This window comes from Vicia villosa, linkage group LG4 (assembly GCF_029867415.1).
Source record: "Vicia villosa cultivar HV-30 ecotype Madison, WI linkage group LG4, Vvil1.0, whole genome shotgun sequence".
In the NCBI taxonomy this organism is placed as follows: Eukaryota; Viridiplantae; Streptophyta; class Magnoliopsida; order Fabales; family Fabaceae; genus Vicia; species Vicia villosa.
The window spans coordinates 176,763,630-176,783,790 of NC_081183.1; the positions used below are offsets into that span (position 1 = coordinate 176,763,630).

The 20,161-nt window shown below is 32.0% G+C and overlaps 2 protein-coding genes and 1 long non-coding RNA gene across 3 annotated transcripts; 1 reads left to right on the top strand and 2 right to left on the bottom strand.

Moving 5' to 3' along the window:
* Positions 1-1,091: 1,091 nt before the first annotated feature.
* Positions 1,092-3,195, top strand: LOC131596085 (uncharacterized). The gene is made up of 2 exons (XR_009282154.1): positions 1,092-1,926; positions 2,585-3,195. It is a non-coding gene; the product is annotated as an uncharacterized LOC131596085 (long non-coding RNA).
* Positions 3,196-3,382: 187 nt separating this feature from the next.
* Positions 3,383-6,858, bottom strand: LOC131596084 (probable glycosyltransferase At5g03795). The gene is made up of 5 exons (XM_058868643.1): positions 6,542-6,858; positions 5,615-6,320; positions 5,402-5,532; positions 4,677-5,025; positions 3,383-4,205 (listed from the first exon to the last, which is right to left on the bottom strand). The coding sequence occupies exons 2-5, from the start codon at positions 6,260-6,262 to the stop codon at positions 3,543-3,545; spliced, it is 1,791 nt and encodes a 596-aa protein (XP_058724626.1). The 5' UTR covers positions 6,263-6,320; positions 6,542-6,858; the 3' UTR covers positions 3,383-3,542.
* Positions 6,859-15,830: 8,972 nt separating this feature from the next.
* On the bottom strand, positions 15,831-17,380 carry LOC131600396 (aquaporin TIP4-1-like). The gene is made up of 3 exons (XM_058872561.1): positions 17,170-17,380; positions 16,787-17,025; positions 15,831-16,420 (listed from the first exon to the last, which is right to left on the bottom strand). The coding sequence occupies exons 1-3, from the start codon at positions 17,294-17,296 to the stop codon at positions 16,046-16,048; spliced, it is 741 nt and encodes a 246-aa protein (XP_058728544.1). The 5' UTR covers positions 17,297-17,380; the 3' UTR covers positions 15,831-16,045.
* Between the last annotated feature and the right edge of the window lie 2,781 nt (positions 17,381-20,161).

Below are 20,161 nucleotides of genomic sequence, written 5' to 3' on the forward strand. Positions count from 1 at the left end.
TGTGTTGTTCGTTGTGCATCAGTTGCATCGGCCGCTAGTACTGGTACTCTTTCATTCACGACTTCAAGGACATCTTGAAACCTGAAGATCACCTTCATCTTCACGATCCATTGATCAAAGTTCTTGCCTTCAAACACACGTAGATGCGCAGGGATGTTGTTGTGAGTTGCCATTCTTCACGAATTCTCAAACAACAGTTATCGAACCAGGCTCTGCTATACCAATTTGATGGAACAACAATGGAAATATGTGCAATTCTTAGAACACAGAGTTGATTGTTCAGAAAGAGGATTTAGGGTTTTAGCTGTTTTAGAGAAAAGAGATAACAAAACAAAGTGATGAGAGTTTATTGGGTAATTTTATTTAATGAGGTGAATGTGATATATATATCACTTAGTACAAAACAATAGAGCTGCAATATTATCTTTCATACACTAAAGTCAACTAATTCTAACTAACTGAATTACTAAAACCAATAGATTTATCCATAATATTTATCTGCACTTGTAGATGGTCAAGTCCTATACTATAAGGACATTTTACGTTCAAATCAATTGCAGAGGAGCAGCTATTGTGACAAAATATTCTCTGTAGCTCAATAAAATGTGATAAAGTATTCTCTGTCGCTCTTGAACTATGAAATGAAATAACAATTAATTTATTTATTATTTGTGAAATAGTTTAGTATCTGAAATTCCATCCGCTACTTTGATAAACTATAAAACGAAACTATAAATTGAAATGTGACAAAGTATTCTCTTTAGCTGCCGAACTATGAAATGAAATAACAATTTATTTATTTATTATTTGTGAAATAGTTTAGTATCTAAAATTTCAAAAGTATAATGTCGCAGGTTCAAACTCACGCTCCTACAATGAGATAATTCTCTACAGTTACAAACTGAACTGGTTTAATAGATTTAACGAGTTAAGAAAATAAAAATTATATATAAACATAAGTGTCAATGTCAGCCACCGACCGATACTCGGTCACTCGAACACAATTATTTTGATAGACATAGGACATTCTACTATATATGCTTCAAGTAAGTATATAGCTTGTGCATCATTCATATCATATAAGAGCAGCTTTCACATAGTATGCTGGAGAATGCTCACATTGATTTTGTTATTTTCTGTTCATATCTGCTAAGATGTATGTAGCTGTCATAAACAGTTAATCAATCCTTTCTCTTTTCTTACTCATATTTTGTCATTAAGAATATACATTTAGGTAATCATACCATGTGAGTTATTAAGCTTCATGTCAGTGAACAAATTTGCAATTGGGTTAGTCTACTGTACTTTTAACTCTGATTCGATGGTGATGGATAATGGCTTTTAGGTATCAAAAAAGAGTTGTTTATTGATAGTGATATGGATAACACAAGGGTTGCTATTGCCAATATATAGTTTGGTTTCAAATTTCAAGTTTATCGGCTTTCAAGAAATCTCACAACATTTTTTGTTTGCAGTTTCTAGAAAATTTAAGTTTCCTAGTTCAGTTCTTAGTTACTGATTTTAGAATCTGCTTTCAATCGTATGTAGCGAATTGGCCATTTCATTTGTGAGGAAGGGTTTTATGTGTTCTAGGCCTATAAAAATGATTTGATCCTTAACTGGTAGATAGCTGTGTGCTTTGAAAATTGTAAATACCACATTCTATGAACTGTGAGCAGTACCATGATGTATTATTATTCATGTTGTTTTTGTTTCAAAAGCTTTTCACATTGATTTGATTTTGTTGATGTTGATAAAGACAATATGCAAGAACTTGGCAAGAAAATGGAAGACTAGCTCCTCTTCAAGTGTGTGCCAAGAGTAGATGCAAAAAGTTCTATGACAGATAAATTTGAAGAAGCTTTAAGCCAATGGACTGAATTAAATGAGTGCAAGGACAGAAGCACCTAAAGCTAAGTCTGAATGGTATAAAGCTCAAAATAGTCAATCTAGTATTTCAATTATAGATCCTTTTTCCGTAGAAGCATGCATGGAATTACTTGAATCCATAGAAGACATTCCAACTAAAAATACAATAACACATTGGAAAAATTTCTACATAAAGATTTAAAAGTCATGTTCATTAATAAGATGTCTTCCTTTAGGAGGAAGGATTGGCTAGCGTTAGTGAATAATAGTCTGTGTTCCGCTCTGAAACTAGATTCAATAAGAGAGGATGCACACATGGTTATCGAAATCACGATTTAAATCTTAAGATCTTACGATTTTGCGATTTTACTCACCCCAACGACCTAGATTTTAAGTAGAATTGTGTGTTGTAGTCAAATTGTGAGGAAAAAAAATGATAAAACCATTGTTTATTTGTGGTTGGCCAGTTTCGGCCACGATCAGGCCATTTTCCCGCCACCACATTACAAGCCGAGAAGGATCACAAGATACAAATGCGCAACATTTTCGGTATGGCGTCATCCATTTTCCCATAAATACACTTACCTACGATCTTATGTTTTACAATCCTGTTATTCCCTCTCGATCTTACAAAAAGAAATTTAGTAGGTTCTTCCTATCTTAGTTACGATCTTATGTTTTATGATCTTACTATCCCTTCTTGATCTTATGCAAGATCGCGAGTTTGACAACCTTGGATGCATAGTCTTTCACAGTGGTTTAGAGCTTCCGATGAGGTGGAGGGGGGTTGATCTGCTAGGTTAACACTCAAACGCTCAAGTCAGTAAAAAGAATGAAAAATGAAGTTTGAAAGAGAAAGGATTTAAATACATGTGAAACGGTGATCTCTTCTTTAAATAGGAGGATCGGTTAACAACCAAACGCATGTGATGAGGAGTGAGATGGGTTCAGTCATCAGATCAACCTAGACGACTAAGATAGGGCTTACGGGAGAGATTACCTGCTTGGTGGGGAAAGGGAGTCCACCTGTTCTAAGCCAAACGCCGCCCTTCATCGATATTGGACTTCCGCATCTTTGGGCCTTATGAACGGCCCGGAACAGATGGACTTCCGCGCCTTTGAGCCATATGATCGGCCCGGAACAGTTTGTGTCAAATTGTTACTTTATTGATGGATAAAACTTAATTCTCGTTGAACGTGGTTTAGGATTAGACCAACAAAGTACCAACAAAGATGAACTTATGCTCGGTTTTTTGTCTCCTTTATAAAAGTAAAAGTTCTATTGTAATACTACTAATTAAGTAATGAATTAAAACATACTATTAATTTGATTGAATACATAAACATTATGCAACTTCATTACTAACACTGTGGACTAACTGAAAAACCAACTGTTTTTTTCTTAATTATAGCCATGAACACCTCAATGTTTTTTTTGTTTTTTGGTTTCAATATCCTCAATCTTTATTCAAAAGTACATGCCTATTTTTTGATAACCTGAAAAGATTTACTCTTTAAGAAGGCAACAAAAGATAGTAGTATTCAAAGGAAGACAATAGAGAACTTCTATTTACACCAAACCTCTAAAAGATATACACAACAAATGACCTTACCTATATTTTAAAACAAAGAAAAAATCAATCTACTCCTACCTTATATATCCAACTAGTTATCTAGCTAATTGCAGAGAAGACTCTATTGTACCAAATAGAATGAAGGATCATATGAAATATATCATACTTGACAGGATTCTTGTGCCACAGAAAATGCTTCTGCACCTTTTTCACCCTCATAAGCAATCTAAGATACCTCTTTTCCGGAATCGAGACCAGTATATTTTTCAAATTCGGAATATCCTTCTCCAAAACCACAACAGTAAATGATTCCCAATTCAAAACCTCGAAAAACGGCGGCACAAAGTTATCCGATATGATAACCGGAACACATTCATAGAAAATAGCTTCCACGACTCGTGGACTATTCACTTCATACCCTCTTGCACAAATGCAGTACTTGCTACTCTTCATGTAGTGGATGTAGTTGCTGTTTCCTTTAGATTTTGGCAATTTTCCGAAGATTTTCATGTCAGGATCTTTGTTTTCCCAGTGCTTTAGCAGAATTGGCCTGACGTAACCGTGCATGCTCCCTGCGAAGAAGGCTAGTGTAGTCTTCTTTGAAAATGTGTTGCCTCCGAGATCCCGTGTTGGGTTTTGAGCGTTTCGAACGTATGTTTCTGGTAGAGACGCGTCTTTGCCAAAGAAAAATCCTTCTTTTACATCGGCGTTGCAGAGAGACCTTATGCAGGTCGCCAAACGCAACTTTGTTTCTGATGGAGCCTGCATAGTGGAGAGGAATCTTGTATCAGAAAATGAAATAAATCTATACGAAATTCCAATGTTTTTGTTTCAAATTCAATCACAAAAGTAATTGCAATTGCGGCCACAATGCAGACGTTTTGGATGCATCCTCAACTGCAAGTATCATAGCAGCAATTGCATCCACATTGGTTTGTAATTTTGTATAATATCAAGGATTGCGATGTATCTGCAACCAGGGCCGTCTCAAGTTTTCAAAGGTCCTGTGTAGGTTTATCACGGTTTATCTGTGGCAAAACATATAGGATTTTTCTATAGTTTTATCTGAGAAAACTATAGGATGCCCTTTTTAGCAATGGCTCATCCATACAAAATTTTGGACCCTATGCGTAGCCTGCCTTGCACGCCCTCATAGACGGCACTGTCTGCAATCGCGGTTGCAAATTAAAACCTTAGATTTCCAATAAAATGACAAAGAGAAGAAGTCATTACCCAATCATGGCAACCAACAAGAAAATGATCAGCTCCTCCAGTTCGATTCCAGAAAGAATGTCTCGTCGCTATCAGGTCAACATAATCATGTAGATATTGAATCAGATTCTTGTGGTTATGTGAATCCTTTACATATAAGGTTTCCTCTAGCATCCTAGAACTGAAAGGCAAGTAAAACAGATGAGCTTTCTTTGGATTTTTTGTTACAAATCTTTTATTAGCTTCCATCAGCTTCATGAACCATCCTTCAGAAGCATAGATTCCAGTGAGAAATGGTGAATGCAGTATAGGTCTAGCTCCTTCTCTGTATACATACACTTTGAGTTTTTCTTCCATTAGTTCATAGCTCCTGAAAATTTAACAGTCACATAGAAATTTCAAGCTTAAATTTCGATTCAGAAACATCAATAAGCATCATGCTTCAAGTAATCACCGAACCGAACTGGACGGTTCAAACCGTTGAAACATGAACTGAACTTTACTATGGTTCAGTTATTTTGGCAACTGATAATGGTTTTGTCCCGGTTTAAACAGCTTAACGCGATTGAACCAAGATCCCGAGGTTTCATCGGTTACATGCGTGATTCGGTTTTCAAAACATTCGAAACAATCAGTAAGATTGTTATAACATATTCATGTTTGTGAAATCTTAGGAACATAAATTCTAAACCCGAAATCGTAATGGACATTGTTTTGAAGGAAAAAACTAAAATACACAGTAATACCTCTTGAACATTGAAACATTATGATAAATTGGACCATAAAGTTCTGGATCATTCTTTACAATTGGTGCATTTTCAATCTCTGATCTTGCCTGCAGTAACTCTTGATCAACATTTGAAAACCAGCTTGGCTTCTAAAATACATAAAAAAACATAAGCTTATAACATTTGAACATTAGAAAGCCAAACTGAATTGTCAAACTCTATGTCACATACCATTGATCGATACGACGCGTGGCTTTGAATCAACAACTTGTTCATTTCAGAAACTGTTGTGACTTCTGAAATAGGTTTATGAAACTCTTGTTTCTCCTTAGGCACATTGCTGATAGAAGAACTTTTGCTTTGTATATTTGGAGTTGGACTCACCAGAACTTTTGCTTCTGGTGGTGATGGCCTAAAACTCTCTTTCTGTATAGAACTAGTGACATTCTCTTTCTGAGACTGTAACATGTTATCATCATTTGATAACACTGCAGTTGTTATATTTGGCCTCACATTTGTTGCAGAATCATGAAATCCTTGAGATTTGTTTTGTGGCCATTCTGGTTCCAAAACAAAACCAGATATTGGATTTGGAACAGTATCATTAGCTGCATTACCTTTCTCAATGGCAAGTTCATCGGTCGAATTTTCTTGATCGAAAATCGTCACGTTGTTAACAATAGTCTTATTAGTATATGTAGTTTGAGATATTGCATCATCTGATGTTGGTAATTTGTCAGAAGAGAATAGAGAGAGGAAAACATTGCCATATGGAAGTTCAAGATACTGAAAAGCCAAGATCACTGAAAAAGTTATGCCAATAAGCCATAACAATCTCTTTGTTTCTAGGTGAAACATTGACACAAAATCTTCACCCATTTTGCTTACAACTCTTCAACCATCATCAATTGATCACAAGAATTAGCATAAAGCACATCTACAAAAAAACAAGAAGATGAAAGAAACTCATAAACTCAACAAAGATTCACCAAAATTTGACTTGTAAGTAACCAAACAATAAACTATTTTCCTCTAAGTAACATTCCACATGAAAGGCTCAATTCTAATGACAAACCATTTACATGCAAAACCAAATAAAACAATCAAGAAAAGGATAAGAAAAAAAAGGATAAAAGAGAAAAAAGAACATAGAAGCACCTTGTGTGATACACAGAAGAAGAAAAGATTCCAAAGAAGAGGTTCCAAGATTTGTTCTTTTTCTTTTGCATGCAGAGTTTCAGAACCAAACACAAACTTGAGTAGCTTGTAGAATTATTTAATATTGAAGAAAAATAAAAATAAGAAACGGAGTTAAGTGTGTAACGTTAATAAAATTTGGTACTAACTCCGAAATTGGAAGTTCCTTCAACGGTGTTAGTGTTTAGAATTTTCAACATGATGATAACATGGATTAAGAGGTACTACGTGACAATATTTATTTTGTATTGTATAGTGTTTTTCAATCAAAGTGGTGTTGATGGAGATTTATTGTTCTGACAGGTATGATGATAACACATTAGGCTTATGAGTGCCACCGCAACATGAGAACCGTCAGCAAATTTAATTTTGCTTCAAAAAAGAAAACGTATAGTAGTAGTTTATTGCAAATTGACAAATATTTTAAACTCACCAAAATCAACAAAAAGTCAAAAATATTAATTTTATTTTTTTAAAAGTCTAAAATATATTACTCCATAATTATTGAATACGACATGTGGAGAGAATACCAATCAAACATGTCGGCTAAAAAACTATAGGTGATGCAGAGATGGAATAGACCTATATGATGGACCGGACCTCTAATGCAATGGAGAATGAATGGACGTGTATATTCCAACACCTAAGTCATTGAATGAGTGAAAAATAGTTTTGGAATGAGAATAAATTAAATATTTGAAATATGATAGACCGATCTATATATAACACGGACGGTTAAAATTATTTGTGTGACTTAACACTTTGTGTGAGTGGCCGTTCGATTTGAGATCCAACCATATGAGGAGTGTTAGGGGCTGAGATCCTATGCCCTAAATTCGGGTGAGGTCTCACATGTTTCGCGCGCCTTTCTATGTGAAGCTTGCTAATGGCTTTTTCATTGTGGGTCTTGCAAGTAACCTAAAACAATTTCCTACAAGCCTTTGTTCGTTCTTGTAGAACGAGGCTTTGTTGTGCATGTTTTGGTCTGACCTCTAGTAGAAAGAAGTGGAAGATCCGCGATAAGATAATAGTGACATTGGAAACATACAAATTAAATGTCTCTCTCGGGACTAGCAACATTTCGAAGGGAAATATCCACACATATCGCTACGTCTTACGACAACAATTCTTTCTAGTAATAGAATATTTGAGTGATCTTGAATAATTTGTGATTAGACCTTGATTTTTGGCAGGGCCGATCCAAATCGGTTAAAGGCCCTGTTTTATTTTAACAATATTGCCTAGTAAAATAAAGTGTGAAAATTTGAAAAAAAATTATTTATATTGTAAACAGTACAAAACTAAAAAAATTGTATAAAAATATTTTCAAAAATACAACTATAATTTTTTTATCTTTTCGATCGATAAAATTTCTCTATTTTTTAAAAGTGTTGCTCTCATACAACCATAAGAAGACAATATACATATGACAATACTAATATACTCTCTCCGTTCATCTATAAGCGTCACTTTTGTGAACAAATTTTGTTTCAATTTAATTATCCCTTTCAAATTTCAAAGTAGTAATCATTAAAGTTTTGTCAAAATTGCCCCTAACTAATTATTATGAAAGAAATATATATATATATATATATATATATATATATATATATATATATATATATATATATATATATATATATATATATATATATATATATATATATATATTAAAAGGATTAAAAGTCAACGGTATTATAGACAAAAGAAAAATTTTAGTTTAAAAAGTAAAAAATCATTATTAATTTTTTTTTATGTGTAAAAAGTGAAAATGTGTCAATTGAAAAGGAGCGGAGTATGTATATATATATATATATATATATATATATATATATATATATATATATATATATATATATATATATATATATATATATATATATATATATATATATATATATATATATATATATATATATATATATATATATATATATATATATATATATATATATATATATATATATATATATGGTTTTGCTACAATAGACTCAATTGTTTTTATGAAGATCTATTTTCACAACATACACCTTAGGGTGCATTTAAGTATTTTTTTTTTAGTTAAAATTTAATAAAAGACACCTTCATAAAAATAAGTGAGTGTATTATAGCAAACCCATATATATATATATATATATATATATATATATATATATATATATATATATATATATATATATATATATATATATATATATATATATATATATATATATATATATATATATATATGGGAACATATCAAGTGAGAGCATTTTAAAATGAGAGATGAGAGGAATAAATATCAGCTATTGGCTTCATCAAGAGAGAAGGTTAATGCATTAATATGGCTATTAATTTCTCTTTCTTGATGAATTCAATGGTTGATATTTATTCCTCTCATCTCTCATTATAAAATGCTCTTACTTGATATGCTCCTATGTGTGTGTGTGTGTGTGTGTATATATATATATATATATATATATATATATATATATATATATATATATATATATATATATATATATATATATATATATATATATATATATTAATTTCAAAATTCATTTTTTATTTCTTAACTTAAATAAAGACTTATAATCAGGGACGGAACCAGAAAATTTGAGTTGTGTGGACAATTATAATTTTTTTTTACAACAAATATCAAATGTATAATATAAAAAACAAATAAAAATTTTCATTTATATCTTCAAAATATTTGATACATATTTACTATAATATTTAAATTTATCGAAATTATAAACACATCCAAATATAAGTTTGTTATTGTTATATATCTTGATGAAAGATTAATATAGCGTTCTTTTTTAAAAATATAAGTAACTTGTGTACATATGTGAGTAATATATATTTAACATTAATGGAACATTTGTGAGTAATATAATAGCATATTTAGTATTAATGGAACGTTATTAAAAACTTTGTGGGGGCCTTAGCCTACACACTCTTTATCGTCCTTTGCTTATAATTTCTCAACTCTTCAAAACATATTATGTAAGTTTTTTTTTTTGTCTAATTAACGACAAAAAAAATCAAAAACTAATCGGTAAATTTATCATTAATTAAACGAAAAGAACTAACATGATACATTTTAAATAATTAAAGGAACAATATAAATTATTTTGAACCAAAATGAATCATTAGACCAACAAATGAGACAAAAAAAAATATTAAACCAATGACAGACTAAAATAATGAAAAAGTTATAAAATCTTACATAAAAATATTTTTATTTTAATAATTAATTATTTATTTAATCGCGATAACTTAATTTAAAATAATAATAAAATCACTAATTTTTAAATATATTATTATAAATTATAATGAAACAAAATATATCTTTAAATATATAAGCTATTTCTATAAAAAAGAAGAAGAAAATTTGACAAACTATAATATATAAAATACTTCAACATATGTGTATATATTTTTAAGTTTAAAAGATTGTGTATAAACCTCAATAGCAACACTTTGGAACACTTTTAGAGATTAAAACAATTTAACTAAGATAAAATTGAAGGGATTCAATATTCTTGTTTGCAAAATATCAATCAACCGCTGCTATACTACTTTATTTTTACTGTCTCAAGTTTTTAAAACTAATATATGTTAGTTAAATGTAGCTAAGTATTTGGCCCCCCACCACTATACGAGGCCTTGTGTTGAGGAGCTGGTTGCACCGACACATGGCCAGGCCTGCTGTTTGTTGGCAATGTAGTTCATGCTTTCCAACGTCATGGTTTGTGTGGTTAGTCTTTATTGGGGGATATATAAGGAGTTTTGGAGTTACTTTGTTCCCTTTTTTTTGCCATTTGCGAATCTTTAAAAGTCTTTCTCCTACGTATGCAACCTTATTTATCTTTACCAATTTCCTCCCATTCGTTGTTATTTCAAATGTTCTTATGCCACCTCTTTTGGTAGAGCATACAACATGTGGATCACTAAGTTTGTTTTTTTCAAGGTAATGTTTGAGCTAGACTTTTATTTTCACACTTGCTTAGTTTATCAAGGGTTTCTAGAGAGAAGGGTTTTAGATTTTAAGGAAGAACATTGTTATTGAAGATGGTACGATGATATCCATTGTGAGGGGATGTTAAGATTTGTAGTTTTTATTGTTCTTTGGTAAATTTTCTTGCCATATAAGAACTTTGGACGGGGTCAAAAAATTCTCAATATGTCGACCATATACTTCTACTTACAAGCATATCTTCTATGTGTTGGCATCCTCTTTCGACATGGAAAGCTCTCGACTCAGCTCCAGTAAGGCGATAGGAGACTAATGTGAGTCCCTTTTCAAATTAGGGAATGCTTCCCCTCGAAGGGGATAAGAGGATTTGTAGCAAATATGATGGATGTGTCATCCCTCTTAGTGAATGCTTGTTTTCTCTTACAGGTTTCCGCCTCCCCTTTAATGAATTCGAGGTGGGATTTCTAAATCATCCAGTAGTAGCTCATTCCCAACCATATTTTATGAGTTAGGTTTATATCAAAGTCTTCTAGTAATGTGCGAATGCAAGAAATGTGTGTCATCTCTGAAACTCCTATACCATATCTTTAAAGCCCAATGAAGTTATCCTAATTTGGCTTTGGGTTAAGGTTTGATTTCTCCAAAGCAGAGTACCAAGATGTTTAAGGTTTACACAGAGAGTGTGAAGAACTTCAAGGACCAATACTAACTAGTTATCCCCTTTACTTGGGTGGCTAATATTCAAGATAACTTTGAGCTGCCCTATCAATTATCACACAAATTCTTCAAGTTTTTGTGCCAAAATAATTTCTTCGAGTATGTCAGGTCTCATGTATATAAGTTGGACGACATGCCTAAAAAAGAGCCTTATATGAAGAGAAAATTGGTAGTCTATTTTGAGGATTTAGTCCATGTTAACAATGTTTCTACTTCGGGGGTGGCACCAAAGAAATAAAAGAAGTGGTTCATAGAGACACTCTTACTGGTGGGAGCTGCTACAAGAGAGGATAGGTCGATCATTTTGGTGAGTAGCGGGGAGACTTCGTCTTTTCTTTGGATGAAGTGTTATAATACGATGATTTAGATGAATATGACACTGAGGGTTTCTCCCCTTCCTACATTCCTTGATGTCGTGTCGATTACTAGAGGAATTTGAGTACGAGGTCCCTTCTTAGTCCACGCATGCTTAACCTTCCTACCATGGTCTAGATGGAAAAGCGAAGGGTTCTCCAGACCAAGTCTTAGAAGACAATCCTCTATGTTTTTCGCTGATCGTAATCAGAGGGAGTTTCATCAATAGGCTCGTTGTTAGGGTTCCTCGTGGAGATGGGTCGTCTGTATGACTTCGGAAGCTCGAGAAAAACTTAAGGAATCACGGTCCTAGTGTCTGCTCAACTCCGACCATGACCATATTGCATCCTTCATTTTTTGCCCATCTTGGCCCAGAGATAGCTAGGGAGTTTCGATCTTCTATTTCTGAGGAGGATTACACATATTTTTAAGCAAGGTCGAGGTCATTCGTCGGGAGTTGTCTAAATTTGTGTACCTCTCTCGCCAGGCATCAACCGTTTTGGCTTTTGGTGTTGTTAGAAGCGGGGATGTTTTCTTGCCCAATCGTCTTCGAAAGTTCAAAAGTGCTTCAACATTGCTTTAACATTCTTACCATGACCAATACTTAGAGGAACTCAAAAAGGTGGTTGTCTTACGATTAAAAATTGGGGCAGGTGTATAAAATTTTGGGTACCTTGACTTGCTACCCGAGAAGGTGCATTTTTGGTGCAAGAGATAAAGAAGAAAAAAGAAGCTCTAACGTCTACCAGGTTAACACTTTCCACGACAAAAATGACTCTAAGTCTCCCCGCCCTTTTGGGGGGACACACATGTACTTTTTTACCAGTATAGTGGCGCCCACCATGAGGCACCGATAAAACTAACCAGGGCCACACATTCTTCATTGTAATCACCAAATTTGTTGACATCCTATGGTGCCTGGTCGAATATTATGAAAAGGAAATTTAGATGGTATCTATACTGCTCGAGGTGGTTATAACTGACTCCACATACATGATCTTGTTCAGAATACAATAAAAATTAATTACTGGAAGTGGGTGTGACATATTTCTACTCCTAAAAAGGTGGAATTCTTCTTTTGAATGACTTTACGTAAGTTTATTCCTACAAGATCGATGTTGTGTTATCGTGGTATGCTACAAACAAATCTCTATCCTAAATTCAACAAGACGCTGAGACTACTCTACATTGCTTGAGAGACTGTGAATTTTCTACTCGATTTTGGAAACATATTGGCTTCTTGGACCCCTTAATCTTCTAATAGGGTAATTTATATGATTGGATTAGACATGGCATCAAAGGTGGCTTTATATTTTTGGATGCTTGCTGGTGGTTGTGGCGCGCTAGGAACAAACTATATCTTGCAAATGAAGTGGTATCTTCCTATACTGTGAAACTCATAACCAATGAATTATGCTAATCTGTTAGCTAAATGTTTTCCCAAGCATAATCAGTCACAAAGGTAGTAGTATAATTTTAAATGTTTATAGCAATAGCCTTGGTAATCCTGTAGTCTCGAGTTTTGGTGGATTGGTTGAAAATGTTGATGGTACTTACTTGGGTTCACGATTTTGCGAGTAATATTGGTTATTCCAGCATCCTTCATGCTGAACTGATGGCGTTATATAATGAATTGTGAATGCTTAAGAACTTGGCATCAAAGACCTTATGTGTTATTTTGACTTCAACTATGCTGTCAAGCTTATCTCATAGTCTGCTAATGTTTGGCATCACTATGTCGCGATTCTTCACAATATTAAAGAGTTTCAATCTAGAGAATTGTGAGTTCAGATATTTCATACTCTTAGGGAGGAAAATCCTTTTGTTGGCTATCTATCAAAATATGGGGATGGTGATGATACAGTGTACTGGTCATTTGCAGAGCCTCTTGGTGCATTCATCGCTCTCATGCTAAATGCTAATTGATGCTAGTGAGACTTTGTTTTTTAGATAATTTTCTACTTTTTTTCTTTTCCTTTTACCATGTGTACAAAAAAAAAAACAACACTAATAACAACTGAATCAACAACAAGAAGAACAACACAAAATAGAGTTTTGTTTAGGGGGATAATATAGATTTATAAATGAAAAATGAAGTTTTGAGGGAGAAAAATGAGTTAGATTTAGGGCATGAACATGATGCTTTTTGTATATAAAACTAGGGTAATATTTCCCCTCGATTTTACCAAGTAGGCGAGTGAAAAGATTATTAAAATAAATAAAAAATATGTCATTTTAATTATAAATAAAATACAAAATTGAAGGTGTTGGGATTGAAACTTATCTCTGAAAGACTTTTTCTCTTAATTTTTATGAAAACCAATAGAGTAGATGATAAATTTTATAATTAAAAATTAAAATTAAATTAATGTGTCTTATATAATGAATTTTACCTCAATTGATTAATTTAGTAAAGTGAATTTTTCTTAAAAATATAGTATTTTTTGTAGTGATTGATACATCCCTCCAAACTATAAATATGGTATTTTTACATTTTTCAATCTTGTGGTTAAAGAACTTGAACAATTCTTTAACTCTCCATCACACATAATAACCTTCGAACAACTACAAATTACATAAATTCTCCTTGTCTCTTCTACACATGTATCATTTTGAATGTAAATTTGTAGATACTTGAATTTCTAAACCCCCTCTCTCAAGCATTTGCGTAATGAGATGCACATTGGACTGCTGTATATTATTGAGTCCGTGTCTAGATGGAGAATTGGAGATGGAAGGAGTGTTAGAATTTGGGGGGATAATTGGATTCCCGACAACCCGGACTTTAGGATTCTTGGAAGTCCAAAAGTGCTTGAAGCTAATGCTAAGGTGGAGTCTCTCATCGATGAGGACCTCAGTAATTGGAATACTGCCCTGATTAACCAATGTTTTGGCCCGCAAGAAGCTCTTCAAGTGTTTAGTATCCCTTTGCCCTTGAGGAGTACGAGCGACAGTTTAGTTTGGCACTTTGAAAAGAATGGTATGTATTCTACTCGGTCTGCGTATCACCTTCTGCGTGCAGAGAGAGTAGCTAAAAATGCTGGACCTTCGAGTAGACAATTTGACGGTCTGTGGAAGAAGATATGGAGGGTTCCGATTCAGAATAGATTCAGGAACTTTCTTTGGAGACTAGGAAGAAATCTGTTGCCAACAAGAGATAATTTGGCTAAGAAAGGTATGTCAGTTGATACAGTTTGTCCTTTTTGTAACTGCCGTCCTGAATCTATTGTCCATCTCTTTCTCCGTTGCGATTTCGCTAGAGCGCTTTGGTTTGTTTCTCCTTTGGGGTATCGGGTGCCGGAATATTTGGAATTCATGGTGTGGATGGAGAAGGGGCTGGATTTGCAGGATGTGTGGGCTGTCCAGGCTTTTGGCGCTACTTTGTGGGCTATTTGGAATGCTAGAAACAGGCTGGTGTTCCGTAATGAACATGCTGATCCGGAGCGAGTGGCGCAAATGGCGATGAATGCGGTGAATGATTTCAACGGCGCCAACCCAGGCCTGAGGTTTAGAAAGAAAATGGTCATTGATGAATACCGAGGGCAGTGTGTTGTTGGTTATCATTCTGTGCAGGTTGATGCGGGAAGATCCTCAAACGGGACTGTTGCTCTTGGGTGTGTGGTTAGAAACTGCTCCAATGAGGTAGTGTGGGCTGCCTGTAAGCGACATCAATCGACTGCTAGCGTTACCGTGGTAGAAGCCTTAGCCATTAGGTGGGGTTTACAGCTTGCCCAAGATTTAAAGCTGGACAGTATTATGCTCCTTTCTGATGCCCTGAATGTGGTCAACTGCATCCATGGTCTAAGTGTTCTAGAAGAGATCAAAGTGGTGACGGATGATTGCTGTTTGTTAGTTAGTAATTTTACTGATGCTGTTATCATGTTTGTTGGTAGACAACAGGTGACTGATGCTCACCTTTTGGCAGGAATTGGGAATATTGTAGGTTCTAGAAATTGGGATGGATTTATGCCGTCCTTGGACAATGTTTGTAATGTTGTTTTAGCCTCAGGTGCTTAATGTATTCACCTCTTTAAATCAAAAAAAAAATTATAACAGCCATACTTTAACGAAAGTGTATACTTAATATTAATATTCATTGCAATCATTTTTATTTTCCTTTATGTGAGATAAAGTGATTTTTTAGACTGCGACTCTATCTATAATGATCAAACACACAAACAACATTAGTTAATAGTTAAGGTACAAGAGTGGCAAATCCCTCACAACAATAACCTTTGATTCTCCCAATTTACTTATCAATATCAATGGGGAACACAATCCATTAGGCCATTAATGTAAATTGCAAGTTACATACAAATAATGCCATTGATTGGCTTATTAAAGCACAACCCCATACATATGTCCATATTACACCACAATACCACAAATTTTATGCAAGTTCCCAACAAAAACCCTAATCTTAATTCTTAATAGCTTTCTTCATCAACAAGAGGAACATGATCTCTATTAATAAAGAAATTCTCATAAACAAAACCAGCAAGCCCACCACCAATAAGTGGCCCAACCCAATAAACCCAATGATCAGTCCAATTTCCACTAACCAAAGCAGGCCCAAAAGATCTTGCTGGGTTCATTGAACCAGCTGAAAAAGCCCCACCAGCCAAGATGTTAGCCCCTACCACAAACCCAACCAAAGTTGGCCCAAGCCCAGCAAGTGCTCCCTTCTTAGGATCAACCATAGTTGCATAGACAGTGAACAACAAAGAGAATGTCAACACAATCTCCCAAACTACTCCTTGTGTGTACCCTATTCCACTTGCAAGTGTATGAGCTGGAGTTGTCTGTAATCATGATGCAATATTCAATGTACAATCATTCTCTTATTTAGCTTTCCAACAATAAAAGACAAAAAAAAGCCCATTATATTTTTTCCTATCATATGCAACAAGAATTATATAGTAATCATGCAGTATTTTATGATCAGTTATATGCTATATCATTAGTACTAATTAAATGGAGAGCTATGAAGTAAGCAATCGGACACCGGATGACACTGAGACTAACGTGTCAATACCGATAATAATTTAAAAATTTATTATCCTGTCAAACACTGACAAAGACATTGATACCATTTTTCACATATGTCTGTGCTACATAGATGATTGAGTTTTATTTGAAAAATATGTGAGAACTTTTGATATACTTACCATTCCACCAGTTAGGTAATGAAGAAGATAACAAGCTGCTGCAGATGCAATCAATTGATCAATCCAATATAAAACCGAACGGACAGCGGTGATATGGCCGCCGACAAGGAGGCCCAATGTCACGGCGGGATTCAAATGGCCACCGGAAATGTGAGCGGCGGAAATCATTACAGCCACCACAAGAGCATGTGTTATAGCCACAAAAAACAATCCCACCAACGCATCTCCACTGAGTTTATCTATTAACATAAACTTCGAATCAGAATAATTGATAATAAAATTTCTACACAAACGTAAATAACATGTGACGAAACAATGTTATTGTAGTACAATCATATGATAAAAAAAGTGTTAGAGATATAGATATAGATATATAGATATACCAGCAGTGATTGCAGAGCCAACGCCAGCAAAGACAAACAGAAAGGTGGCAATGAATTCAACGATGAGAGCCTGGATGCAATCAGGTTGAGTGGCTTCTCCGGCTGTTCCTAACGCGATTTTAGCCATAATGACTTGTGATTAATTTGCAATTAATTGCTTTCAACACTCGATAGCAAGAATATGGATCAAAGAAGCTACCAATTTATAATGGTGAATAAATTATAAAAGTACTTTTTATTTTATTACATTAATTGTGAGAAACTTTAGGGTTTGTTAGTGGAAGTTGCGTGGGACAATTGATGGTGATGCAAAAGTTGACTTAATTATTATTTTGCATGTTGTTCATTCGCTGGATGTACTAACATTTAGCGTCCAATTGTTTTTTATAACTATAAAATAAACAACATTTTATACGATAAATTAATCACAAACCATCGTTTCTATGGTTGTTTGTTGCTTTAATATAAAAAAATTTAATCTGTTTCAATTTTTCTGCTTTAATAAACAAACACAAGAATGTGAGAGGTTACGGTAGTTTTGTAAATTTTCTCAATTAAAATTTTGTTTAAGTATATACTTTTTGTAAGATAGTACAATCCGTGAAGAGGAGTTTTTTTTTATTGATAAAGTGATATGATAGGTTGTGGCTAAAATAGTCTAATATTATTTGAAATTCGAGATTAGGAATATTTTACATAAAATATTCATTAATTAAATGGTACCTTATTTTTAAAAGATAAAATTGTAAGGATAATTTGACCGTGAAGCAAGATAATATTTCCTAGTCACGGTGATTTGAAGTTGATCAAAACATAATAATATCAATTACATATAATAATTATTATATAATTTGTGTTTTTAATTATTTTGATTTATACTGGGGTATTGAGTAATTTCGCTTTTTATATTGCATGCCATATTATTTTATTATGATTGATTTGGTTTATTTTATTATAAGATTATCATTTCAAATGTCAAATATTAAACAAATCAATCTGAATAATAATAATTAACATTTTATATTGCACTGACATTTTTAAAATAAAAAATATGATGTGGTTGGATACATAATTGTGATTGATTGTCGGTGTAAAATTATTTTTATATTTTTAAAATAAAAACATGATATAATTGGATACATAAATGTGATTGATAGTGTAAAACTATTTTATATTGTGAATGCATCAACTATTTTCTCTATATATAATGAGTTTGACTTAATAATTGTTCACCTAATAATACTCCGACCTTCTGTACTTTAATCTATTGTTTTAATAATAATAATAAAGAAGTATTATTTATTATCATATCTTTTTGATATGTTGATATATTTTAAGACACGTTTGTTTTGATTTTTTTAAAAAATGATTATTATAATGTTATAAAATTTTTATAAAAAAATTTACAAAATTTTTTTTCATAAAAGTTTTAAATTTAAATTTCGTTCGAATAGTTATTTTAGGTATTTCAACTTTTTATTGAAAATTTTTTTGAATATCAAAATTTCAAAAAATCACTTAACTTTGCAACTATTTCAAATAAATTTTTCCTAAAAATTATTTTTAAAATTTAATTTTTGAAAAACAAAATGATTTCGACTATGTTTTGTTCTTCAATAATGTTTATTTATGTTATAGAATATAAAAAATAATGTTTCAATTTAAAAAAAACGGATATAAAAAAATTTGCTATATTTTTAAAATCGATTTTATAAAATCTTATTACTTTGTCTTTATTAATAAGTTTTTTAAAAAAATTAATTTTAATTTTATTCTATAATCAATTAATTAGATGATTTATTTATTGCATGCCGATAGATTTCTTTTTTAATAAATTAAACAATATTATGTTGATTTTAAATATTATGTTATTGAGTTTCTAGACAGAAATTTAATTTTGTAATATATATAAATATTTGATACTAACTAAATTGATAATCATATATAATTCTAAAAATATGTTCTTAATTTATTGATTTTTGAATCAATTTATATTTTAAATTTATGATATTGTATAAATTATGTGTTGGTTGTTGTTGTCCATGTTCTTATCTAGACCTGGTATCATAAACATCATAGAACTTATCATGAATATAGACACCTCACACCTGTATAGGTTAAAACAGTAAAAATATAATCTTTCAAATAATTTATCTTTCTTCAACCAAACTGTCAGTTATTCTGATTTTATTGTCTTTATTTGAGATAAAGAATTTTAATTTTAAAATATTTATTTTTTATTTTTTTCATAAATTATTACTAATAAAATATATATTTTATTTTAATTAGCAATTGTCTTTATTTTAAACATAAAATTTTTATTTTTAAATATCCAAATTTTTATTTTTCTCATAAGTCACTATGAACAAAATAACTATTTTATTTTAATTAACAATTATCATTATTTAACATACAATTTTTTTATTTTTAAATGTCAAATTTTCTATTTTTTTCACTGACCACTATCAGCAATTATGTTTAATTGAGACACACAATTTTTATTTTCAAATGTTAGAATTGAATTTATATTATTATTATTATTATTATTATTATTATTATTATTATTATTATTATTATTATTATTATTATTATTATTATTATTCATTTTATAATTAAATAACTCATTTCAAATTTATATATATTTAAATAAAATTTATATAGTATCAAATAAATTTATATGTACAAACGCACGAGTATCTCGCTATCAATAACTTATAATAATTATTATATAATTTGTGTTTTCATTATTTTATTTATTTTGATTTATATCGGGCCACTGTATCTAATTTTGTATTTAATATTTCACGTCATATTATTTTATTATGATTGATTTGGTTTATTTTATTTAAAAATTATCATTTCAAATCTCAAATATTAAATAAACCAATATAAATAATAGCAACTAATATTTTATGTATTAGTTGACTTGATAATTGTTCACCGAATACTCTGACTAGAGTTATCAAAACGGCTTAATTTCATCGAATACTCT